We start from the raw sequence: 26,459 nt of genomic DNA, 5'->3' as shown, positions 1-26,459 counted from the left end.
GAGAGCTAAAGAGAGATGGAGAGAGCTAAAGAGAGATGGAGAGAGCTAGAGAGAGATGGAGAGAGCTAGAGAGAGATAGAGAGAGCTAAAGAGAGATGGAGAGAGCTAAAGAGAGATGGAGAGAGCTGGAGAGAGATGGAGAGAGCTAGAGAGAGATGGAGAGAGCTAAAGAGAGATGGAGAGAGTTAAAGAGAGATGGAGAGAGCTAGAGAGAGATGGAGAGAGCTAAAGAGAGATGGAGAGAGCTAAAGAGAGATGGAGAGAGCTAAAGAGAGATGGAGAGAGCTAGAGATATGGAGAGAAATAGAGAGATGGAGAGAGATGGAGAGATAGAGAGAGATAGAGAGAGCTAGAGAGAGATGGAGAGAGATGGAGAGAGCTAGAGAGAGCTAGAGAGAGATGGAGAGAGCTAAAGAGAGATGGAGAGAGCTAAAGAGAGATGGAGAGAGCTAAAGAGAGATGGAGAGAGCTAAAGAGAGATGGAGAGAGCTAAAGAGAGATGGAGAGAGCTAGATAGAGATGGAGAGAGATGGAGAGAGCTAGAGAGAGATGGAGAGAGCTAAAGAGAGATGGAGAGAGCTAGAGAGAGATGGAGAGAGATGAGGAGAGCTAGAGAGAGATGGAGAGAGATGAGGAGAGCTAGAGAGAGATGGAGAGAGCTAGAGAAAGTGTGTAAATTGTGTGTGTACCTGTTTGGCGCTGCGTTCGAACACCACGTATTGCTGGCACTGGTCTAACCGTCTTTTCCTCATGGTCCAGAAATGGAGAACACGGTTCTCTCTCTGTAACAACTCATTCAGGATGTCTGACCGCAACACAAACACAGAGATTACACTAGATTAGATAGATTGATGTTTTGTGGTTGCTTTAGGAATAGGTAAAAGGTAGAATTACCACACAGTGTGTGTGTATGTGTGTGATACTCACTCTTGACCTGTTGTTCCGGTGCTTTGACATGGCTGAGCATCCCAGGCATGTTAACACTGTTCCTGTGCATGTACTTCAGGAACACATCAGCATTACGTCTGGCCAGGGTACATGCCTAGAGAAGCACACACAGTTAGAGACATGGGTCATAGCTGTATACGTGTATGTGTGTGTGTGTGTGTGTGTGTGTGTGTGTGTGTGTGTGTGTGTGTGTGTGTGTGTGTGTGTGTGTGTGTGTGTGTGTGTTCCTACCTTGAGGAAGGCCTCTTTCTGTTCCAGGTGTTTGCTGATCATGGGGGTGACGTGATCTGACTCACAGTTAGGACCCAGTTTGTCAGCCCCCCCACACCAGTCCTCTTCCCTCTTATACTCCTGCTCCAGGCTCTCCAACACACTGCACACCTACAGATCACAACAGAGGATTAAAACTACAGCTCCCATAATGCCACACCAGTCCTCTTCCCTCTTATACTCCTGCTCCAGGCTCTCCAACACACTGCACACCTACAGATCACAACACAGGATTAAAACTACAGCTCCCATAATGCCACACCAGTCCTCTTCCCTCTTATACTCCTGCTCCAGGCTCTCCAACACACTGCACACCTACAGGACACAGCACAGGCTCCGCCAGTCTCCTTAACTGAAGCTAATCTACTAACGTAACTAGCTAGTTAGCTCTACTAGAGCTAAATGAACTGGATACCAAGAGCAATAGCGCCCCCCACCTGTTTGGAGGTCTTGTAGATGGCTACAGAAGTATTTATCTAACGATGTTATTAGGGAATTACAACACCTATTAGAGTACTATCTCCCTACCTGTGATTACATAATAACCCATAACTATAACAGCCACAGCACCCCCTACCTGTTCGGAGGTCTTGTAGAAGGCTACAGAGGCGTTGACCAGCTTCAGCCTGTCCTCCATCTTCAACATGAGCTGCTGCCAGTGAGACGCTACGTTCTCAGCACAGTCTCTGATCAGGTCCATGTCATAGTGGTTGGCCTGCAGTAACGCCTCAGCCTTCTGCTGCACCTGCAGAGCACTCTGGTGGGTTTTCTACGAGGAGAGCAGAGAGGGATGAGGAGAGACACAGAATATCGTAGCTCTGTGTTGCACCTTATAGTAGAGTTTTATTATAGAATATCAGATGTGTTTAAAGAAATGAGCGAGGGAAAAGGTAAACAGGAGGGGGGAAAGCCAGAGAAAGTGGGAGAGATAAAGGTAAACAGGAGGGGGGAAAGCCAGAGAAAGTGGGAGAGATAAAGGTAAACAGGAGGGGGAAAGCCAGAGAAAGTGGGAGAGATAAAGGTAAACAGGAGGGGAAAGCCAGAGAAAGTGGGAGAGATAAAGGTAAACAGGAGGGGGGAAAGCCAGAGAAAGTGGGAGAGATAAAGGTAAACAGGAGGGGGGAAAGCCAGAGAAAGTGGGAGAGATAAAGGTAAACAGGAGGGGGGAAAGCCAGAGAAAGTGGGAGAGATAAAGGTAAACAGGAGGGGGGAAAGCCAGAGAAAGTGGGAGAGATAAAGGTAAACAGGAGGGGGGAAAGCCAGAGAAAGTGGGAGAGATAAAGGTAAACAGGAGGGGGGAAAGCCAGAGAAAGTGGGAGAGATAAAGGTAAACAGGAGGGGGGAAAGCCAGAGAAAGTGGGAGAGATAAAGGTAAACAGGAGGGGGGAAAGCCAGAGAGATAAAGTGAAATCTGAGCTTGTTTTTTATTTTATTTTTTATTTTACCTTTATTTTACTAGGCAAGTCAGTTAAGAACAAATTCTTATTTTCAATGACGGCCTAGGAACAGTGGGTTAACTGCCTGTTCAGGGGCAGAACGACAGATTTATACCATGTCAGCTCGGGGATTCAAACTTGCAACCTTTCGTTTACTAATCCAACGCTCTAACCACTAGGCTACCCTGCCGCCCCTGTGAGATCAGGCTGGTTAAACAAGGCTAAAGGGATATAGAGCTACTGTAGAGAGAAAGAAACATAAAGAGAGATATATATATATATATATATATGTACTTATTATTGTGTATAAAAAGGATGTGTGTTGGTGTTTGCGTGGCGGAGTGATGAGCTCACCTCGATGGCATGCTGGAACTGTTCGTGTTCTCTCTGTAGCTGTTCTGCTTCCTGTAGAGAACTGGCTGTGATCAGACCAGCATTCAGCATAGACTCCCCATTACGGATCCAGCCCAGGACCTGCGCAGACCAGGAACCAGGATAGAACTTATCATGAGAGCATTTTAGTACGGTTTCCACTGGTACTATTTGTTGGTATTTACTATGGTATTATTTCTACTGGTATTTAATAGGAAATTATGTGGTAATAATTGATGGTATTGGTGGCATCTGTGTGTGTGTGTGTTGTTGTTGTTGTTGTTGTTGTTGGTGTGTGTGTGTTGGTGTGTGTACCTGTTTGACTTCGGCCTGCAGGTGTCGTAACTGTACACACTGCTCCAGGTGTCTCCTGTGTTGTTCGCCTGCGAGGTCCAACTCCTGCTGCTTCTCATGGAGAAACTCCAGCAGGTCCTGAACACGAGTAGCCATGTCCACATCCCTGTCACACAGCAACTCTACACCTGGAGGGAGAGGACAGGGAGAGGACAGGGAGAGATGGGAAAAGAGAAGAGAGGGAGAGGACAGGGAGAGGACAAGGAGAGATGGGAAAAGAGAAGAGAGGACAGGGAGAGGACAGGGAGAGATGGGAAAAGAGAAGAGAGGGAGAGGACAGGGAGAGGACAGGGAGAGATGGGAAAAGAGAAGAGAGGACAGGGAGAGGACAGGGAGAGATGGGAAAAGAGAAGAGAGGGAGAGGACAGGGAGAGGACAGGGAGAGATGGGAAAGAGAAGAGAGGACAGGGAGAGGACAGGGAGAGATGGGAAAAGAAAAGAGAGGGAGAGGACAGGGAGAGGACAGGGAGAGGTGGGAAAAAGAAGAGGGGAGAGGACAGGGAGAGGACAGGGAGAGGACAGGGAGATGGGAAAAGAGAAGAGAGGGAGAGGACAGGGAGAGATGGGAAAAGAGAAGAGGGAGAGGACAGGGAGAGATGGGAAAAGAGAAGAGAGGGAGAGGACAGGAGAGGACAGGGAGAGATGGGAAAAGAGAAGAGAGAGGGAGAGGACAGGGAGAGGACAGTGAGAGATGGGAAAAGAGAAGAGAGGGAGAGGGGACAGGGAGAGGACAGGAGAGGACAGGGAGAGATGGGAAAAGAGAAGAGAGGGAGAGGACAGGGAGAGGACAGGGAGAGATGGGAAAAGAGAAGAGAGGGAGAGGACAGGGAGAGGACAGGGAGAGGACAGGGAGAGGACAGGGAGAGATGGGAAAAGAGAAGAGAGGGAGAGGACAGGGAGAGGACAGGGAGAGATGGGAAAAGAGAAGAGAGGGAGAGGACAGGGAGAGATGGGAAAAGAGAAGAGAGGGAGAGGACAGGGAGAGGACAGGGAGAGGACAGGGAGAGATGGGAAAAGAGAAGAGAGGGAGAGGACAGGGAGAGGACAGGGAGAGATGGGAAAAGAGAAGAGAGGGAGAGGACAGGGAGAGGACAGGGAGAGATGGGAAAAGAGAAGAGAGGGAGAGGACAGGGAGAGGACAGGGAGAGGACAGGGAGAGGACAGGAAGAGATGGGAAAAGAGAAGATAGGGAGAGGACAAGGAGAGAGGGAAAAGAGAAGAGAGGGAGAGGACAGGGAGAGGACAGGGAGAGTACAGGGAGAGATGGGAAAAGAGAAGAGAGGGAGAGGACAGGGAGAGATGGGAAAAGAGAGAGAGGGAGAGGACAGGGAGAGGACAGGGAGAGATGGGAAAAGAGAAGAGAGGGAGAGGACAGGGAGACAGGATGGGAAAAGAAAAGAGAGGGAGAGGACAGGGAGAGGACAGGAAGAGATGGGAAAAGAGAAGAGAGGGAGAGGACAGGGAGAGATGGGAAAAAGAGAAGAGGGGGAGAGGACAGGGAGAGGACAGGGAGAGGACAGGGAGAGATGGGAAAAGAGAAGAGAGGGAGAGGACAGGGAGAGGACAGGGAGAGATGGGAAAAGAGAAAGAGGGAGAGGACAGGGAGAGGACAGGGAGAGGACAGGGGAGAGGACAGGAGAGGTGGGAAAAGAGAAGAGGGGGAGAGGACAGGGAGAGATGGGAAAAGAAAGAGAGGGAGAGGACAGGGAGAGGACAGGGAGAGGACAGGGAGAGATGGGAAAAGAAAAAGAGAGGGAGAGGACAGGAAGAGATGGGAAAAGATGGGAAAAGGAAGGACAGGGAGAGGACAGGGAGAGGACAGGGAGAGATGGGAAAAGAAAAGAGAGGAGAGGACAGGGAGAGATGGGAAAAGAGAAGAGAGGGAGAGGACAGGGAGATGACAGGGAGAGGACAGGGAGAGGACAGGGAGAGATGGGAAAAGAAAAGAGAGGGAGAGGACAGGAAGAGATGGGAAAAGAGAAGAGAGGGAGAGGACAGGGAGAGGACAGGGAGAGGACAGGGAGAGGACAGGGAGAGGACAGGGAGAGATGGGAAAAGAAAAGAGAGGAGAGGACAGGAGAGAGATGGGAAAACAGAAGAGAGGGAGAGGACAGGGAGAGGACAGGGAGAGATGGGAAAAAGAAAAGAGAGGGAGAGGACAGGGAGAGGAAAGGGAGAGATGGGAAAAGAAAAGGGAGGGAGAGGACAGGGAGAGGACAGGGATAGATGGGAAAAAGAGAAGAGAGAGAGGAAAGGGAGAGGACAGGGAGAGGACAGGGAGAGATGGGAAAAGAGAAGAGAGGGAGAGGACAGGGAGAGATGGGAAAAGAGAAGAGAGGAGAGGACAGGGAGAGATGGGAAAAAGAGAAGAGAGGACAGGGAGAGGACAGGGAGAGGACAGGGAGAGGACAGGGAGAGGACAGGACAGGGAGAGATGGGAAAAAGAGAAGAGAGGGAGAGGACAGGGAGAGATGGGAAAAGAGAAGAGAGGGAGAGGACAGGGAGAGGACAGGGGAGAGGACAGGGAGAGATGGGAAAGGAAAAGAGAGGGAGAGGACAGGGAGAGGACAGGGAGAGATGGGAAAAGAAAAGAGAGGGAGAGGACAGGAAGAGATGGGAAAAGAGAAGAGAGGGAGAGGACAGGGAGAGGACAGGGAGAGATGGGAAAAGAAAAGAGAGGGAGAGGACAGGGAGAGGACAGGGAGAGGACAGGGAGAGATGGGAAAAGAGAAGAGAGGGAGAGGACAGGGAGAGGACAGGGAGAGGACAGGGAGAGATGGGAAAAGAAAAGAGAGGGAGAGGACAGGGAGAGGACAGGGAGAGGACAGGGAGAGGACAGGGAGAGGTGGGAAAGGAGAAGAGAGGGAGAGGACAGGGAGAGGACAGGAGAGATGGGAAAAGAGAAGAGAGGGAGAGGACAGGGAGAGGACAGGGAGAGGACAGGGAGAGATGGGAAAAGAAAAGAGAGGGAGAGGACAGGGAGAGGACAGGAGAGATGGGAAAAGAGAAGAGAGGGAGAGGACAGGGAGAGGACAGGGAGAGATGGGAAAAGAGAAGAGAGGGAGAGGACAGGGAGAGATGGGAAAAGAAAAGAGAGGGAGAGGACAGGGAGAGATGGGAAAAGAGAAGAGAGGGAGAGGACAGGGAGAGGACAGGGAGAGATGGGAAAAGAGAAGAGAGGGAGAGGACAGGGAGAGGACAGGGAGAGATGGGAAAAGAGAAGAGAGGGAGAGGACAGGGAGAGATGGGAAAAGAGAAGAGAGGGAGAGGACAGGGAGAGGACAGGGAGAAGACAGGGAGAGGACAGGGAGAGATGGGAAAAGAGAAGAGAGGGAGAGGACAGGGAGAGATGGGAAAAGAGAAGAGAGGGAGAGGACAGGAAGAGATGGGAAAAGAGAAGAGAGGGAGAGGACAGGGAGAGGACAGGGAGAGGACAGGAAGAGGACAGGGAGAGATGGGAAAAGAGAAGAGAGGGAGACGACAGGGAGAGGACAGGGAGAGGACAGGAGAGATGGGAAAGGAAAAGAGAGGGAGAGGACAGGGAGAGATGGGAAAAAGAAAAGAGGGAGAGGACAGGGAGAGGACAGGGAGAGATGGGAAAAGAGAAGAGAGGGAGAGGACAGGGAGAGGACAGGGAGAGGACAGGGAGAGGACAGGGAGAGGACAGGGAGAGATGGGAAAAGAAAAGAGAGGGAGAGGACAGGGAGAGGACAGGGAGAGGACAGGGAGAGATGGGAAAAGAAAAGAGAGGGAGAGGACAGGGAGAGGACAGGGAGAGATGGGAAAAGAGAAGAGAGGGAGAGGACAGGGAGAGGACAGGGAGAGATGGGAAAAGAGAAGAGAGGGAGAGGACAGGGAGAGGACAGGGAGAGATGGGAAAAGAAAAGAGAGGGAGAGGACAGGGAGAGATGGGAAAAGAAAAGAGAGGGAGAGGACAGGGAGAGGACAGTGAGAGATGGGAAAAGAGAAGAGAGGGAGAGGACAGGGAGAGGACAGGGAGAGATGGGAAAAGAAAGAGAGGGAGAGGACAGGGAGAGATGGGAAAAGAAAAGAGAGGGAGAGGACAGGGAGAGGACAGTGAGAGATGGGAAAAGAGAAGAGAGGGAGAGGACAGGGAGAGGACAGGGAGAGATGGGAAAAGAGAAGAGAGGGAGAGGACAGGGAGAGATGGGAAAAGAAAAGAGAGGGAGAGGACAGGGAGAGATGGGAAAAGAGAAGAGAGGGAGAGGACAGGGAGAGGACAGGGAGAGGACAGGGAGAGATGGGAAAAGAGAAGAGAGGGAGAGGACAGGGAGAGGACAGGGAGAGATGGGAAAAGAGAAGAGAGGGAGAGGACAGGGAGAGGACAGGGAGAGATGGGAAAAGAGAAGAGAGGGAGAGGACAGGGAGAGGACAGGGAGAGATGGGAAAAGAAAAGAGAGGGAGAGGACAGGAAGAGGACAGGGAGAGATGGGAAAAGAGAAGAGAGGGAGACGACAGGGAGAGATGGGAAAAGAGAAGAGAGGGAGAGGACAGGGAGAGGACAGGGAGAGGACAGGGAGAAGACAGGGAGAGGACAGGGAGAGGTGGGAAAAGAGAAGATAGGGAGAGGACCAGGAGAGAGGGGAAAAGAGAAGAGAGGGAGAGGACAGGGAGAGGACAGGGAGAGATGGGAAGAGAGGACAGGGAGAGGACAGGGAGAGAGGGGAAAAGAGAAGAGAGGGAGAGGACAGGGAGAGAGGGGAAAGAGAAGAGAGGGAGGGGACAGGGAGAGATGGGAAAAGATAAGAGAGGGAGAGAAAGGCAAGGAGAGAGAACAAGTCATTCCACTCCTCCTACAAAACGGGCTATCACAGTAGCTAATTTTCTGTGTGTGTGTGTGCGTGTGTGTCTGCATATCTGACAATCTAAGCTCTGTTGTGCATACGTGCGTACTGCTACTCACCAGAGGCCTGTACTTCGTTGACGTACTGCAACAGTTCCTGTCCCTGGTGGATGACATCAAAGGTCAGGTTGTTCATGGTCAGGGCCTTGTCAGCGTGGTGCTGGAGTCTCTGTTCTGCCAAGGTTAGGTCCTCTGTATCAAACTCACTCATCTGAACACTCAACTCCTCGTTCCATGACTCCAGGTCTGAGATGATCTGGGGGAGAGAGAGAGAGAGAGATAGGTGAGATATATAGACTCCATGTCTGAGATGATCTGGGGGAGAGAGAGAGAGAGAGATAGGTGAGATATATAGACTCCAGGTCTGAGATGATCTGGGGGAGGGAGAGAGAGAGAGATAGGTGAGATATATAGACTCCAGGTCTGAGATGATCTGGGGAGAGAGAGAGAGAGAGAGAGAGATAGGTGAGAAATATAGACTCCAGGTCTGAGATGATCTGGGGGAGAGAGAGAGAGAGAGAGATAGGTGAGATATATAGACTCCAGGTCTGAGATGATCTGGGGGAGAGAGAGAGATAGGTGAGATATATAGACTCCAGGTCTGAGATGATCTGGGGGAGAGAGAGAGAGAGAGATAGGTGAGATATATAGAATCCAGGTCTGAGATGATCTGGGGGAGAGAGAGAGAGATAGGTGAGATATATAGACTCCAGGTCTGAGATGATCTAGGGGAGGCAGAGAGATAGGTGAGACATATAGACTTCAGGTCTGAGATGATCTAGGGGGAGGGAGAGAGATTGGTGAGATATATAGACTTCAGGTCTGAGATGATCTAGGGGGAGGGAGAGAGATAGGTGAGTTATATAGACTCCAGGTCTGAGATGATATAGGGGAGGCAGAGAGATAGGTGAGACATATAGACTTCAGGTCTGAGATGATCTAGGGGGAGAGAGAGAGATTGGTGAGATATATAGACTTCAGGTCTGAGATGATCTAGGGGAGGGAGAGAGAGATAGGTGAGTTATATAGACTCCAGGTCTGAGATGATATAGGGAGGGAGAGAGATAGGTGAGTTATATAGACTCCAGGTCTGAGATGATATAGGGGAGGGAGAGAGATAGGTGAGACATATAGACTTCAGGTCTGAGATGATCTAGGGGGAGGGAGAGAGATTGGTGAGATATATAGACTTCAGGTCTGAGATGATCTAGGGGGAGGGAGAGAGATAGGTGAGTTATATAGACTCCAGGTCTGAGATGATATAGGGGAGGGAGAGAGATAGGTGAGATACATAGACTTCAGGTCTGAGATGATCTAGGGGGAGGGAGAGAGATAGGTGAGATATGCTAAATGGCATATATTATTATTATTATTATTATTATATAGACTTCAGGTCTGAGATGATCTAGGGGGAGGGAGAGAGATAGGTGAGATATATAGACTCCAGGTCTGAGATGATCTATGGGGAGGGAGAGAGATAGGTGAGATATATAGACTTCAGGTCTGAGATGATCTAGGGGAGGGAGAGAGATAGGTGAGATATATAGACTTCCGGTCTGAGATGATCTAGGGGAGGAGAGAGAGATAGGTGAGATATATAGACTTCAGGTCTGAGATGATCTAGGGGGAGGGAGAGAGATAGGTGAGATATATAGACTCCAGGTCTGAGATGATCTAGGGGGAGGGAGAGAGAGATAGGTGAGATATATAGACTTCAGGTCTGAGATGATCTGAGAAAAACCGAGAGAGAGTGGGACAGAGACAGAGACAAAGAACGAGACAGGTGTGGATACACACAAGTACACACATAAGGAAAAACTTGCACACACACGAGGTGAGGAGACACACACACACAAAAGGTGAAGATACACACACAAGGTGAGGAGACACACACACATAAAGTAAAGATACACACACGAGGTGAGGAGACACACACACATAAAGTAAAGATACACACACAAGGTGAGGAGACACACACACATAAAGTAAAGATACACACACAAGGTGAGGAGACACACACACATAAAGTAAAGATACACACACGTGTATGACATTTATCAGGTCATCTGAAGACTACATTTAACCACTGCGCTAAAGAAGAGACAAGGGTACTTCACAGGAACCACCTCTGCCACACACGCCCTTTCCACACACTCACGTCGATGGCGTCCCTCTCGAAGATGCGTAGCTGCAGGAAGAGTTCTAGTTTAATCTTCCTCTCCTGAAACAGCTCCTCCATCTGAGCCTGGGCCTCATCCAGCTGCTGTAGAACACTCTCTATGTGGTTTATAGAGCTGTTGTGGGGAGTCTTGTTACTGGAGATAGCAGAGTCCCTACGACACGAGAGAACACACACACACACACTGAAGAAAATACAACGTTGGACGTACACACACACCTTATTCGGTGCAGCGGTAATTTCACTGGCACTGCTTCAATCATTGTATAATCACATACACACGCACACATGCACACACACACACACACACACATACACACCTCTAATCTCTCACACACACAGTGTTGTAGCAGAGTCCTGGGGGATGTTACACAATAAGCCACACTGTTATGAAACCAGCATTATGTAACAATACTCAGAGGACAGAATACACCAGGGATGGAGACATAGAGAGAGAGATCGCTTCAGTGTGTGTGTGTGTATGTGTGTGTGTGTGTAGGAGGTCCAGGTCTCACCCCACACACTTGTATGAAAATACAACCAGAATCCTGGTCAGAGCAGTCAAATACATGCAGCTCTTCTAACTGTCAACCTCCTACTCCTTCTCATCTCTCAATTCCCTTTCTCTCTCCTCTGCCAGTTCACTATGGGAGGATGCTGTTCTCTCTCTCTCTCCTCTGCCAGTTCACTATGGGAGGATGCTGTTCTCTCTCCCTCCTCTGCCAGTTCACTATGGGAGGATGCTGGTCTCTCTCTCCTCTGTCAGTTCACTATGGGAGGATGCTGGTCTCTCTCTCCTCTGCCAGTTCACTATGGGAGGATGCTGTTCTCTCTCTCTCTCCTCTGCCAGTTCACTATGGGAGGATGCTGTCTCTCTCTCTCTCTCTCTCTCTCCGCTGCCAGTTCACTATGGGAGGATGCTGTTCTCTCTCTCTCTCTCTCCTCTGCCAGTTCACTACGGGAGGATGCTGTTCTCTCTCTCTCTCTCTCTCTCTCTCTCTCTCTCTCTCTCCGCTGCCAGTTCACTATGGGAGGATGCTGTTCTCGCTCTCTCTCCTCTGCCAGTTCACTATGTGAGGCTGTAGGTTCTCTCTCTCTCTCTCCTCTGCCAGTTCACTATGGGAGGCTGTTGGTTCTCTCTCTCCTCCTCAGCCAGTTCACTATGGGAGGATGCTGTTGTCTCTCTCTCTCTCCTCTGCCAGTTCACTATGGGAGGCTGTAGGTCTCTCTCTCTCTCTCCTCTGCCAGTTCACTATGGGAGGCTGTTGGTTCTCTCTCTCTCTCCTCTGCCAGTTCACTATGGGAGGATGCTGTTCTCTCTCTCTCTCCTCTGCCAGTTCACTATGGGAGGATGCTGTTCTCTCTCTCTCCCCTCTGCCAGTTCACTATGGGAGGCTGTTGGTTCTCTCTCTCTCTCCTCTGCCAGTTCACTATGGGAGGATGCTGTTCTCTCTCTCTCTCCTCTGCCAGTTCACTATGGGAGGATGCTGTTCTCTCTCTCTCTCCTCTGCCAGTTCACTATGGGAGGATGCTGTTCTCTCTCCCTCCTCTGCCAGTTCACTATGGGAGGATGCTGTTCTCTCTCTCTCTCCTCTGCCAGTTCACTATGGGAGGCTGTTGGTTCTCTCTCTCTCTCCTCTGCCAGTTCACTATGGGAGGCTGTTGTTCTCTCTCTCTCTCTCCTCTGCCAGTTCACTATGGGAGGCTGTTGGTTCTCTCTCTCCCTCTTCTGCCAGTTCACTATGGGAGGATGCTGTTGTCTCTCTCTCTCCTCTGCCAGTTCACTATGGGAGGCTGTTGGTTCTCTCTCTCTCTCTCCTCTGCCAGTTCACTATGGGAGGATGCTGTTCTCTCTCTCTCTCCTCTGCCAGTTCACTATGGGAGGATGCTGTTCTCTCTCTCTCTCCTCTGCCAGTTCACTATGGGAGGATGCTGTTCTCTCTCTCTCCCCTCTGCCAGTTCACTATGGGAGGCTGTTGGTTCTCTCTCTCTCTCCTCTGCCAGTTCACTATGGGAGGATGCTGTTCTCTCTCTCTCTCCTCTGCCAGTTCACTATGGGAGGATGCTGTTCTCTCTCTCTCTCCTCTGCCAGTTCACTATGGGAGGATGCTGTTCTCTCTCCCTCCTCTGCCAGTTCACTATGGGAGGATGCTGTTCTCTCTCTCTCTCCTCTGCCAGTTCACTATGGGAGGCTGTTGGTTCTCTCTCTCTCTCCTCTGCCAGTTCACTATGGGAGGCTGTTGGTTCTCTCTCTCTCTCTCCTCTGCCAGTTCACTATGGGAGGCTGTTGGTTCTCTCTCTCCCTCCTCTGCCAGTTCACTATGGGAGGATGCTGTTCTCTCTCTCTCTCCTCTGCCAGTTCACTATGGGAGGATGCTGTTGTCTCTCTCTCCCCTGTGCCAGTTCACTATGGGAGGCTGTTGGTTCTCTCTCTCTCTCCTCTGCCAGTTCACTATGGGAGGATGCTGTTCTCTCTCTCTCTCCTCTGCCAGTTCACTATGGGAGGATGCTGTTCTCTCTCTCTCTCCTCTGCCAGTTCACTATGGGAGGATGCTGTTCTCTCTCCCTCCTCTGCCAGTTCACTATGGGAGGATGTTGTTCTCTCTCTCTCTCCTCTGCCAGTTCACTATGGGAGGCTGTTGGTTCTCTCTCTCTCTCCTCTGCCAGTTCACTATGGGAGGCTGTTGGTTCTCTCTCTCTCTCTCCTCTGCCAGTTCACTATGGGAGGCTGTTGGTTCTCTCTCTCCCTCTTCTGCCAGTTCACTATGGGAGGATGCTGTTCTCTCTCTCTCTCCTCTGCCAGTTCACTATGGGAGGATGCTGTTCTCTCTCCCTCCTCTGCCAGTTCACTATGGGAGGATGCTGTTCTCTCTCTCTCTCCTCTGCCAGTTCACTATGGGAGGATGCTGTTCTCTGTCTCTCTCTCTCTCCGCTGCCAGTTCACTATGGGAGGATGCTGTTCTCTCACTCTCTCCTCTGCCAGTTCACTATGGGAGGATGCTGTTATCTCTCTCCTCTGCCAGTTCACTATGGGAGGATGCTGTTCTCTCTCCCTCCTCTGCCAGTTCACTATGGAAGGCTGTTGGTTCTCTCTCTCTCTCCCTCTCCTCTGCCAGTTCACTATGGGAGGCTGTTGGTTCTCTTTCTCTTTCTCTCCTCTGCCAGTTCACTATGGGAGGCTGTTGGTTCTCTCTCTCCTCTGCCAGTTCACTATGGGAGGCTGTTGGTTCTCTTTCTCTCTCTCTCCTCTGCCAGTTCACTATGGGAGGCTGTTGGTTCTCTCTCTCCTCTGCCAGTTCACTATGGGAGGCTGTTGGTTCTCTCTCTCTCTCTCCTCTGCCAGTTCACTATGGGAGGCTGTTGGTTCTCTCTCTCTCTCCTCTGCCAGTTCACTATGGGAGGCTATTGGTTATCTCTCTCTCTCTCCTCTGCCAGTTCACTATGGGAAGATGCTGTTCTCTCTCTCTCTCCTCTGCCAGTTCACTATGGGAGGATGCTGTTCTCTCTCTCGCTCTCCTCTGCCAGTTCACTATGGGAAGATGCTGTCCTCTCTCGCTCTACTCTGCCAGTTCACTATGGGAGGATGCTATTCTCTCTCTCTCTCCTCTGCCTGTTCACTATGGGAGGATGCTGTTCTCTCTCTCTCTCTCTCCTCTGCCAGTTCACTATGGGAGGATGCTGTTCTCTCTCTCTCTCTCTCTCTCTCTCTCTCTCTCTCTCTCTCTCTCTCTCTCTCTCTCTCTCTCTCTCTCTCTCTCTCTCTCTCTCTCTCTCTCTCTCTCTCTCTCTCTCCTCTGCCAGTTCACTACGGGAGGATGCTCTTCTCTCTCTCTCTCTCTCCTCTGCCAGTTCACGATGGGAGGCTGTTGGTTCTCTCTCTCTCCTCTGCCAGTTCACGATGGGAGGCTGTTGGTTCTCTCTCTCTCTCCTCTGCCAGTTCACGATGGGAGGCTGTTGGTTCTCTCTCTCTGTCCTCCGCCAGTTCACTATGGGAGGCTGTTGGTTCTCTCTCTCTCTCTCTCTCTCTCTCTCTCTCCTCTGCCAGTTCACTATGGGAGGCTGTTGGTTCTCTCTCTCTCCTCTGCCAGTTCACTATGGGAGGCTGTTGGTTCTCTCTCTCTCTCTCTCTCTCCTCTGCCAGTTCACTATGGGAGGCTGTTGGTTCTCTCTCTCTCTCTCCTCTGCCAGTTCACTATGGGAGGCTGTTGGTTCTCTCTCTCTCTGTTCTCTACCAGTTCACTATGGGAGGCTGTTGGTTCTCTCTCTCCTCTGCCAGTTCACTATGGGAGGCTGTTGGTTCTCTCTCTCTCTCTCTCTCCTCTGCCAGTTCACTATGGGAGGCTGTTGGTTTCTCTCTCTCTCTCTCCTCTGCCAGTTCACTATGGGAGGCTGTTGGTTCTCTCTCTCTCTCCTCTGCCAGTTCACTATGGGAGGCTGTTGGTTCTCTCTCTCTCTCTCCTCTGCCAGTTCACTATGGGAGGCTGTTGGTTCTCTCTCTCCTCCTGTTGTCTATTCCATCCTACTCACATTCTGCTCACTCTCTCGTTCATATTTTGCTCAGTTACTTCCAATTTATTTGTGTTAGCACATCTGTGGGTGTGTGTATACGTGCACGTCTGTCCCTGTGTGTGTGTGTGTGTGTGTGTGTGTGTTTGTCCCAGCCTGTGGGTGTGTGTCTCGTGTCTGTCCCTGTGTGTGTGTTTTTGTCCCAGCTTGTGGGTGTGTGTCTCGTGTCTGTCCCTGTATGTGTGTGTTTGTCCCAGCCTGTGGGTGTGTGTCTCTTGTGTGTGTGTGTTTGTCCCAGCCTGTGTGTGTGTATCTCGTGTCTGTCCCTGTATGTGTGTGTTTGTCCCAGCCTGTCAACGTCTCATGTGTGTGTGTGTGTGTGTGTGTGTGTGTTTGTCCCAGCCTGTGGGTGTGTGTCCCAACCTGTGGGTGTGTCTGTGTGTGTGTGTGTGTAAGTTTGTCCCAGCCTGTGGGTGTGTGTCTCGTGTCTGTCCCTGTGTGTGTGTTTTTGTCCCAGCTTGTGGGTGTGTGTCTCGTGTCTGTCCCTGTATGTGTGTGTTTGTCCCAGCCTGTGGGTGTGTGTCTCTTGTGTGTGTGTGTGTGTGTTTGTCCCAGCCTGTGTGTGTGTATCTCGTGTCTGTCCCTGTATGTGTGTGTTTGTCCCAGCCTGTCAACGTCTCATGTGTGTGTGTGTGTGTGTGTGTGTGTTTGTCCCAGCCTGTGGGTGTGTGTCCCAACCTGTGGGTGTGTCTCGTGTGTGTGTGTATATGTTTTTCCCAGCCTGTGGGGGTGTGTCTCGTGTGTGTGTGTGTATGTTTGTCCCAGCCTGTGGGGGTGTGTCTCGTGTCTGTCCCTGTATGTGTGTGTTCTACCTGAGCTGCTGGATGAGGTCCTCTCCCTCTTTGATGACGTTGACAGTGACCTGCAGGGTGGTCTGCTGCTGCTGGCTGAAGCGTTTGATCAGATCCTGCACCGCCTCCACAGACTCAGCATACACATCATCTAACAGCTCCTTCTGCAGCTCCTCCAGCCACGTCCACAGCTAAGGACAGAGAGTTAATACACACACACACATACACATTATCTAACAGCTCCTTCTGCAGCTCCTCCAGCCACGTCCACAGCTAAGGACAGAGAGTTAATACACACACACACATACACATTATCTAACAGCTCCTTCTGCAGCTCCTCCAGCCACGTCCACAGCTAGGGACAGAGAGTTAATACACACACACACACACCAACCCAGCATGTCGCACACACACAATCCAGCATGTCGCACACACACAATCCACCCCCACAAAACACACACACAGACTTCGTACCTCTTTGACGTGTGTGTGGAAGGCGACAGACATGTCCAGCAGGACTTTGCGTTGCTCCACCCTCCTGACAAAGTCCTGGATCCGGTCCTCCAGCTGGTGGGCTGCCTGGTAGATCTCCTCTGGGTCACACTCTCCTGTCTGGGCCAGCTGCTCTGCTGCCTCCAGCAGCTTGTCAGCGTTAGTATAGGTGTTCTGGAGGAGGGACAGAACCAGCACACAGAGAAAGACAGAGGAGAGAGACAGAGAGGGGGAGAGAGACAGAGAGGGGAGAGAGACAGAGAGGGGGAGAGACACAGAGAGGGGGAGAGAGACAGAGAGGGGGAGAGAGACAGAGAGGGGATAGAGACAGAGAGGGGATAGAGACAGAGAGGGGGAGAGAGACAGAGAGGGAGAGAGAGACAAAGAGGGGGAGAGAGACAGAGAGGGGGAGAGAGACAGAGAGGGGGAGAGAGACAGAGAGGGGGAGAGAGAGACAAAGAGGGGAGAGAGACAGAGAGGGGGAGAGAGACAGAGAGGGGGAGAGAGACAGAGAGGGGGAGAGAGACAAAGAGGGGGAGAGAGACAGAGAGAGAGAGAGAGACAGAGAGGGGGAGAGAGACAGAGAGGGGGGGAGAGACAGAGAGGGGATAGAGACAGAGAGGGGGAGAGAGACAGAGAGGGGGAGAGAGACAGAGAGGGGGAGAGAGACAGAGAGGGGGAGAGAGACAGAGAGGGGGGAGAGAGACAGAGAGGGGATAGAGACAGAGAGGGGGAGAGAGACAGAGAGGGGGAGAGAGACAAAGAGGGGATAGAGACAGAGAGGAGGAGAGACACAGAGAGGGGGGGAGACACAGAGAGGGGGAGAGAGACAGAGAGGAGGAGAGACACAGAGAGGGGGAGAGAGACAGAGAGGGGGAAAGAGACAGAGAGGAGGAGAGACACAGAGAGGGGGGGAGACACAGAGAGGGGATAGAGACAGAGAGGGGGAGAGGGGATAGAGACAGAGAGGGGGAGAGAGACAGAGAGGGGATAGAGACAGAGAGGGGGAGAGAGACAGAGAGGGGGAGAGAGACAGAGAGGGTGAGAGAGACAGAGAGGGGATAGAGACAGAGAGGGGGAGAGAGACAGAGAGGGAGAGAGAGATGGAGAGGGGATAGAGACAGAGAGGGGGAGAGAGACAGAGAGGGGGAGAGAGACAGAGAGGGGATAGAGACAGAGAGGGGGAGAGAGACAGAGAGGGGGAGAGAGACAGAGAGGGATAGACAGAGAGGGAGAGAGACAGAGAGGGGGAGAGAGACAGAGAGGGGGAGAGAGACAGAGAGGGGGAGAGAGACAGAGAGGGGGAGAGAGACAGAGAGGGGGAGAGACAGAGAGAGGGGGAGAGAGACAGAGAGGGGGAGAGACAGAGAGGGGAGAGAGACAGAGAGGGATAGAGACAGAGAGGGGGATAGAGACAGAGAGGGGGAGAGAGACAGAGAGGGGATAGAGACAGAGAGGGGGAGAGAGACAGAGAGGGGGAGAGAGACAGAGAGGGGAGAGAGACAGAGAGGGGATAGAGACAGAGAGGGGATAGAGACAGAGAGGGGATAGAGACAGAGAGGGGGGAGAGAGACAGAGAGGGGATAGAGACAGAGAGGGGGATAGAGACAGAGAGGGGAGAGAGACAGAGAGGGGATAGAGACAGAGAGGGGGAGAGAGACAGAGAGGGATAGAGACAGAGAGGGGGAGAGAGACAGAGAGGGGATAGAGACAGAGAGGGGGAGAGAGACAGAGAGGGGGAGAGAGACAGAGAGGGGATAGAGACAGAGAGGGGATAGAGACAGAGAGGGATAGAGACAGAGAGGGATAGACAGAGAAGGAGAGAAACAGAGAGGGAGAGAGACAGAGAGGGAGAGAGAGACAGAGGGGATAGAGACAGAGAGGGGGAGAGAGACAGAGAGGGGGAGAGAGACAGAGAGGGGATAGGGACAGAGAGGGGGAGAGACAGAGAGGGGGAGAGAGACAGAGAGGGGGATAGAGACAGAGAGGGGGAGAGACAGAGAGGGAGAGAGAGACAGAGAGGGGATAGAGACAGAGAGGGGGAGAGAGACAGAGGGAGAGAGAGACAGAGAGGGGATAGAGACAGAGAGGGGAGAGACAGAGAGGGGGAGAGAGACAGAGGGGATAGACAGAGAAGGAGAGAGACAGAGAGGGGGGGAGAGAGACAGAGAGGGGATAGACAGAGAAGGAGAGAGACAGAGAGGGGGAGAGAGACAGAGAGGGGATAGAGACAGAGGGGGAGAGAGACAGAGAGGGGATAGAGACAGAGAGGGGGAGAGACAGAGAGGGGGAGAGAGACAGAGAAGGAGAGAGACAGAGAGGGGAGAGAGACAGAGAAGGAGAGAGACAGAGAGGGGATAGAGACAGAGAGGGGATAGAGACAGAGAGGGATAGACAGAGAGGGATAGAGACAGAGAGGGGGAGAGAGACAGAGAGGGATAGACAGAGAAGGAGAGAGACAGAGAGGGATAGAGACAGAGAGGGGATAGAGACAGAGAGGGGGAGAGAGACAGAGAGGGATAGACAGAGAAGGAGAGAGACAGAGAGGGAGAGAGACAGAGAGGGAGAGAGAGACAGAGAGGGGGAGAGAGACAGAGAGGGATAGAGACAGAGAGGGGAGAGAGACAGAGAAGGAGAGAGACAGAGAAGGAGAGAGACAGAGAGGGGATAGACAGAGAAGGAGAGAGACAGAGAGGGGAGAGAGACAGAGAAGGAGAGAGACAGAGAAGGAGAGAGACAGAGAGGGGATAGACAGAGAAGGAGAGAGACAGAGAGGGGGAGAGAGACAGAGAAGGAGAGAGACAGAGAAGGAGAGAGACAGAGAGGGACAGACAGAGAGGGATAGACAGAGAAGGAGAGAGACAGAGGGGAGAGAGACAGAGAGAGACAGAGAAGGAGAGAGACAGAGAGGGGGAGAGAGACAGAGAAGGAGAGAGACAGAGAGGGGAGAGAGACAGAGAAGGAGAGAGACAGAGAGGGGATAGAGACAGAGAGGGGATAGAGACAGAGAGGGATAGACAGAGAAGGAGAGAGACAGAGAGGGGAGAGAGACAGAGAGGGGGAGAGAGACAGAGAGGGGAGAGAGACAGAGAGGGGGAGAGAGACAGAGAGGGGGAGAGAGACAGAGAGGGGGAGAGACAGAGAGGGGAGAGAGACAGAGAGGGGATAGAGACAGAGAGGGGATAGAGACAGAGAGGGGGAGAGAGACAGAGAGGGGATAGAGACAGAGAGGGGGAGAGAGACAGAGAGGGATAGACAGAGAAGGAGAGAGACAGAGAGGGGAGAGAGACAGAGAGGGGGAGAGAGACAGAGAGGGGGAGAGAGACAGAGAGGGGGAGAGAGACAGAGAGGGGAGAGAGACAGAGAGGGGGGAGAGACAGAGAGGGGAGAGAGACAGAGAGGGGATAGAGACAGAGAGGGGGATAGAGACAGAGAGGGGGAGAGAGACAGAGAGGGGATAGAGACAGAGAGGGGGAGAGAGACAGAGAGGGGAGAGAGACAGAGAGGGGGAGAGAGACAGAGAGGGGATAGAGACAGAGAGGGGATAGAGACAGAGAGGGGATAGAGACAGAGAGGGGAGAGAGACAGAGAGGGATAGAGACAGAGAGGGGGATAGAGACAGAGAGGGGGAGAGAGACAGAGAGGGGATAGAGACAGAGAGGGGGAGAGAGACAGAGAGGGGATAGAGACAGAGAGGGGAGAGAGACAGAGGGGATAGAGACAGAGAGGGGGAGAGAGACAGAGAGGGGAGAGAGACAGAGAGGGGGAGAGAGACAGAGAGGGGATAGAGACAGAGAGGGGATAGAGACAGAGAGGGGATAGAGACAGAGAGGGATAGACAGAGAAGGAGAGAGACAGAGAGGGAGAGAGACAGAGAGGGAGAGAGAGACAGAGAGGGGATAGAGACAGAGAGGGGGAGAGAGACAGAGAGGGGAGAGAGACAGAGAGGGGATAGGGACAGAGAGGGGGAGAGACAGAGAGGGGATAGAGACAGAGAGGGGGAGAGACAGAGAGGGAGAGAGAGACAGAGAGGGGATAGAGACAGAGAGGGGGAGAGAGACAGAGAGGGAGAGAGAGACAGAGAGGGGATAGAGACAGAGAGGGGGAGAGACAGAGAGGGGGAGAGAGACAGAGAGGGGATAGACAGAGAAGGAGAGAGACAGAGAGGGGGAGAGAGACAGAGAGGGGATAGACAGAGAAGGAGAGAGACAGAGAGGGGGAGAGAGACAGAGAGGGGATAGAGACAGAGAGGGGGAGAGACAGAGAGGGGGAGAGAGACAGAGAGGGGATAGAGACAGAGAGGGGGAGAGACAGAGAGGGGGAGAGAGACAGAGAGGGGAGAGAGACAGAGAGGGAGAGAGAGACAGAGAGGGGATAGAGACAGAGAGGGGGAGAGACAGAGAGGGGGAGAGAGACAGAGAAGGAGAGAGACAGAGAGGGGGAGAGAGACAGAGAAGGAGAGAGACAGAGAGGGGATAGAGACAGAGAGGGGATAGAGACAGAGAGGGATAGACAGAGAGGGGATAGAGACAGAGAGGGGGAGAGAGACAGAGAGGGATAGACAGAGAAGGAGAGAGACAGAGAGGGGATAGAGACAGAGAGGGGATAGAGACAGAGAGGGGGAGAGAGACAGAGAGGGATAGACAGAGAAGGAGAGAGACAGAGAGGGAGAGAGAGACAGAGAGGGGGAGAGAGACAGAGAGGGGGAGAGAGACAGAGAGGGGGAGAGAGACAGAGAGGGGATAGAGACAGAGAGGGGGAGAGAGACAGAGAAGGAGAGAGACAGAGAAGGAGAGAGACAGAGAGGGGATAGACAGAGAGGGAGAGAGAGAGAGAGGGGGAGAGAGACAGAGAAGGAGAGAGACAGAGAAGGAGAGAGACAGAGAGGGGATAGACAGAGAAGGAGAGAGACAGAGAGGGGGAGAGAGACAGAGAAGGAGAGAGACAGAGAGGGACAGACAGAGAGGGGATAGACAGAGAAGGAGAGAGACAGAGAGGGGAGAGAGACAGAGAAGGAGAGAGACAGAGAGGGGAGAGAGACAGAGAAGGAGAGAGACAGAGAGGGGGAGAGAGACAGAGAGGGGATAGAGACAGAGAGGGATAGACAGAGAGGGATAGAGACAGAGAGGGGAGAGAGACAGAGAGGGATAGACAGAGAAGGAGAGAGACAGAGAGGGGATAGAGACAGAGAGGGGATAGAGACAGAGAGGGGAGAGAGACAGAGAGGGATAGACAGAGAAGGAGAGAGACAGAGAGGGAGAGAGACAGAGAGGGAGAGAGAGACAGAGAGGGGGAGAGAGACAGAGAGGGGATAGAGACAGAGAGGGGGAGAGAGACAGAGAAGGAAGACAGAGAGAGACAGAGACAGAGAGACAGAGAGGGGATAGACAGAGAAGGAGAGAGACAGAGAGGGGGAGAGAGACAGAGAAGGAGAGAGACAGAGAAGGAGAGAGACAGAGAGGGGATAGACAGAGAAGGAGAGAGACAGAGAGGGGGAGAGAGACAGAGAAGGAGAGAGACAGAGAAGGAGAGAGACAGAGAGGGACAGAGAGACAGAGAGGGGATAGACAGAGAAGGAGAGAGACAGAGAGGGGGAGAGAGACAGAGAAGGAGAGAGACAGAGAGGGGGAGAGAGACAGAGAAGGAGAGAGACAGAGAGGGGGAGAGAGACAGAGAAGGAGAGAGACAGAGAGGGGATAGAGACAGAGAGGGATAGAGACAGAGAGGGATAGACAGAGAGGGGATAGAGACAGAGGGGATAGAGACAGAGAGGGGATAGAGACAGAGAGGGGATAGAGATAGAGAGGGGAGAGAGACAGAGGGGATAGAGACAGAGAGGGGATAGAGACAGAGAGGGATAGACAGAGAGGGATAGAGACAGAGAGGGGATAGAGACAGAGAGGGGATAGAGACAGAGAGGGGATAGAGACAGAGAGGGGATAGAGATAGAGAGGGGGAGAGAGACAGAGAGGGATAGAGACAGAGAGGGGAGAGAGACAGAGAGGGATAGACAGAGAAGGAGAGAGACAGAGAGGGGATAGAGACAGAGAGGGGATAGAGACAGAGAGGGGGAGAGAGACAGAGAGGGATAGACAGAGAAGGGAGAGAGACAGAGAGGGGGAGAGAGACAGAGAAGGAGAGAGACAGAGAGGGGATAGAGACAGAGAGGGGATAGAGACAGAGAGGGAATAGAGACAGAGAGGGGATAGAGACAGAGAGGGGATAGAGACAGAGAGGGGATAGAGACAGAGAGGGGATAGAGACAGAGAGGGGATAGAGATAGAGAGGGGGAGAGAGACAGAGAGGGGATAGAGACAGAGAGGGGGAGAGAGACAGAGAGGGATAGACAGAGAAGGAGAGAGACAGAGAGGGGGAGAGAGACAGAGAAGGAGAGAGACAGAGAGGGGGATAGAGACAGAGAGGGGATAGAGACAGAGAGGGGGAGAGAGACAGAGAGGGGGAGAGAGACAGAGAAGGAGAGAGACAGAGAGGGGATAGAGACAGAGAAGGAGAGAGACAGAGAGGGGGAGAGAGACAGAGACGGAGAGAGACAGAGAGGGGATAGAGACAGAGAGGGGGTAGAGACAGAGAGGGGGAGAGAGACAGAGAGGGGGAGAGAGACAGAGAGGGGATAGAGACAGAGAGGGGAGAGACAGAGAGGGGGAGAGAGACAGAGAGGGGGATAGAGACAGAGAGGGGGAGAGACAGAGAGGGAGAGAGAGACAGTGAGGGGATAGAGACAGAGAGGGGGAGAGAGACAGAGAGGGAGAGAGAGACAGAGAGGGGATAGAGACAGAGAGGGGGAGAGAGACAGAGAGGGGATAGAGACAGAGAGGGGGAGAGAGACAGAGAGGGGGAGAGAGACAGAGAGGGGATAGAGACAGAGAGGGGAGAGAGACAGAGAGGGATAGACAGAGAGGGGGAGAGAGACAGAGAAGGAGAGAGACAGAGAGGGATAGACAGAGAGGGGGAGAGAGACAGAGAGGGGATAGAGACAGAGAGGGGGAGAGAGACAGAGAGGGGGAGAGAGACAGAGAGGGAGAGAGAGACAGAGAGGGGAGAGAGACAGAGAGGGGGAGAGAGACAGAGAGGGGATAGAGACAGAGAGGGGGAGAGAGACAGAGAGGGAGAGAGAGACAGAGAGGGGGAGAGAGACAGAGAGGGGATAGAGACAGAGAGGGGATAGAGACAGAGAGGGGGAGAGAGACAGAGAGGGATAGACAGAGAAGGAGAGAGACAGAGAGGGATAGACAGAGAGGGGGAGAGAGACAGAGAGGGGATAGAGACAGAGAGGGGGAGAGAGACAGAGAGGGGGAGAGAGACAGAGAGGGAGAGAGAGACAGAGAGGGAGAGAGAGACAGAGAGGGGGAGAGAGACAGAGAGGGGATAGAGACAGAGAGGGGGAGAGAGACAGAGAGGGGGAGAGAGAGACAGAGAGGGGGAGAGAGACAGAGAGGGGAGAGAGACAGAGAGGGGGAGAGAGACAGAGAGGGGGAGAGAGACAGAGAGGGAGAGAGAGACAGAGAGGGATAGAGACAGAGAGGGGGAGAGAGACAGAGAGGGAGAGAGAGACAGAGAGGGGATAGAGACAGAGAGGGGGAGAGAGACAGAGAGGGGATAGAGACAGAGAGGGGGAGAGAGACAGAGAGGGAGAGAGACAGAGAGGGATAGACAGAGAAGGAGAGAGACAGAGAGGGATAGACAGAGAGGGGGAGAGACAGAGAGGGGATAGAGACAGAGAGGGGGAGAGAGACAAAGAGGGGATAGAGACAGAGAGGGGGAGAGAGACAGAGAGGGATAGACAGAGAGGGGGAGAGACAGAGAGGGGATAGAGACAGAGAGGGGAGAGAGACAGAGAGGGGGAGAGAGACAGAGAGGGGATAGAGACAGAGAGGGATAGAGACAGAGAGGGGGAGAGAGACAGAGAGGGATAGACAGAGAAGGAGAGAGACAGAGAGGGGTAGAGACAGAGAGGGGGAGAGAGACAGAGAGGGGTAGAGACAGAGAGGGGGAGAGAGACAGAGAGGGGATAGAGAGAGAGGGGAGAGAGACAGAGAGGGGGAGAGAGACAGAGAGGGGGAGAGAGACAGAGAGGGGGATATAGACAGAGAGGGGAGAGACAGAGAGGGGGAGAGAGACAGAGAGGGATAGAGATAGAGAGGGGAGAGAGACAGAGAGGGGGAGAGAGACAGAGAGAGGGGAGAGAGACAGAGAGGGGGAGAGACAGAGAGGGGATAGAGACAGAGAGGGGAGAGAGACAGAGAGGGGGAGAGAGACAGAGAGGGGAGAGAGACAGAGAGGGGGAGAGAGACAGAGGGGGAGAGACAGAGAGGGGGAGAGACAGAGAGGGATAGAGACAGAGAGGGGGAGAGAGACAGAGAGGGGGAGAGAGACAGAGAGGGGATAGAGACAGAGAGGGCATAGAGACAGAGAGGGGGAGAGAGACAGAGAGGGGGAGAGAGACAGAGAGGGGGAGAGAGACAGAGAGGGGGAGAGACAGAGAGGGGATAGAGAGACAGAGGGGGAGAGAGACACAGAGAGGGGGAGAGAGACAGAGGGGGAGAGACAGAGAGGGGGAGAGACAGAGAGGGGGAGAGACAGAGAGGGAGAGAGACAGAGAGGGGGAGAGACAGAGAGGGGGAGAGACAGAGAGGGGGAGAGAGACAGAGAGGGGGAGAGACAGAGAGGGGGAGAGACAGAGGGGAGAGACAGAGAGGGGGAGAGAGACAGAGAGGGGAGAGAGACAGAGAGGGGGGAGAGACAGAGAGGGGGAGAGACAGAGGGGGAGAGACAGAGAGGGGGAGAGACAGAGAGGGGGAGAGAGAAGAGAGAGAAGAAACTTGACTGAATATATTTAGTGAAAAGATAGAGAGAGGAAGTACTGTATGTGATCGAGAGAGGAAGTACTGTATGTGACAGAGAGATGGAGTACTGTATGTGATCGAGAGAGGAAGTACTGTATGTGACAGAGAGAGGAAGTACTGTATGTGACAGAGAGAGGAAGTACTGTATGTGACAGAGAGAGGAAGTACTGTATGTGACAGAGAGAGGAAGTACTGTATGTGACAGAGAGAGGAAGTACTGTATGTGACAGAGAGAGGAAGTACTGTATGTGACAGAGAGAGGGAGTACTGTATGTGACAGAGAGAGGGAGTACTGTATGTGACAGAGAGAGGAAGTACTGTATGTGACAGAGAGAGGGAGTACTGTATGTGACAGAGAGATGGAGTACTGTATGTGACAGAGAGAGGGAGTACTGTATGTGACAGAGAGATGGAGTACTGTATGTGACAGAGAGAGGGAGTACTGTATGTGACAGAGAGAGGAGTACTGTATGTGACAGAGAGAGGAAGTACTGTATGTGACAGAGAGAGGAGTACTGTATGTGACAGAGAGAGGGAGTACTGTATGTGACAGAGAGAGGAAGTACTGTATGTGACAGAGAGATGGAGTACTGTATGTGACAGAGAGAGGAAGTACTGTATGTGACAGAGAGATGGAGTACTGTATGTGATCGAGAGAGGAAGTACTGTATGTGACAGAGAGATGGAGTACTGTATGTGACAGAGAGGAGTACTGTATGTGACAGAGAGAGGGAGTACTGTATGTGACAGAGAGAGGAAGTACTGTATGTGACAGAGAGAGGAGTACTGTATGTGACAGAGAGGGAGTACTGTATGTGACAGAGAGAGGAAGTACTGTATGTGACAGAGAGATGGAGTACTGTATGTGACAGAGAGAGGGAGTACTGTATGTGACAGAGAGAGGGAGTACTGTATGTGACAGAGAGAGGAAGTACTGTATGTGACAGAGAGAGGGAGTACTGTATGTGACAGAGAGAGGAGTACTGTATGTGACAGAGAGAGGAAGTACTGTATGTGACAGAGAGAGGAGTACTGTATGTGACAGAGAGAGGAAGTACTGTATGTGACAAAGAGAGGAAGTACTGTATGTGACAGAGAGATGGAGTACTGTATGTGACAGAGAGAGGAAGTACTGTATGTGACAGAGAGAGGGAGTACTGTATGTGACAGAGAGAGGAAGTACTGTATGTGACAGAAAGAGGAAGTACTGTATGTGACAGAGAGAGGAAGTACTGTATGTGACAGAGAGAGGAAGTACTGTATGTGACAGAGAGATGAAGTACTGTATGTGACAGAGAGAGGGAGTACTGTATGTGACAGAGA

At 52.3% G+C, this 26,459-nt stretch overlaps 1 protein-coding gene across 8 annotated transcripts in view; it reads right to left on the bottom strand.

Moving 5' to 3' along the window:
- The window catches only part of LOC118398970 (triple functional domain protein-like), a 165,410-nt gene that overhangs the window by 70,915 nt on the left and 68,036 nt on the right, over positions 1-26,459 (bottom strand). For all 8 annotated transcript variants that reach the window (XR_008072845.1, XM_052472262.1, XM_052472263.1 and 5 more), the window contains 10 exons: positions 16,255-16,446; positions 15,802-15,971; positions 10,403-10,577; positions 8,305-8,500; positions 3,342-3,508; positions 3,009-3,128; positions 1,796-1,987; positions 1,180-1,329; positions 928-1,042; positions 690-805 (listed from right to left, as the gene is read on the bottom strand). Coding sequence is in view for 7 of the 8 variants with exons in the window: in XM_052472262.1 (XP_052328222.1) it covers positions 690-805; positions 928-1,042; positions 1,180-1,329; positions 1,796-1,987; positions 3,009-3,128; positions 3,342-3,508; positions 8,305-8,500; positions 10,403-10,577; positions 15,802-15,971; positions 16,255-16,446 (1,593 nt within the window). In the remaining variant the exon portion in view is untranslated. The remainder of the gene's footprint in view (positions 1-689; positions 806-927; positions 1,043-1,179; positions 1,330-1,795; positions 1,988-3,008; positions 3,129-3,341; positions 3,509-8,304; positions 8,501-10,402; positions 10,578-15,801; positions 15,972-16,254; positions 16,447-26,459) is intronic.

The sequence above is a fragment of the Oncorhynchus keta genome, chromosome 20 (genome assembly GCF_023373465.1).
Source record: "Oncorhynchus keta strain PuntledgeMale-10-30-2019 chromosome 20, Oket_V2, whole genome shotgun sequence".
Lineage (NCBI taxonomy): Eukaryota > Metazoa > Chordata > Actinopteri > Salmoniformes > Salmonidae > Oncorhynchus > Oncorhynchus keta.
The sequence above is the reverse complement of the archived record's forward strand: the minus strand, read 5'-3'. Positions and strand labels throughout refer to the sequence as shown.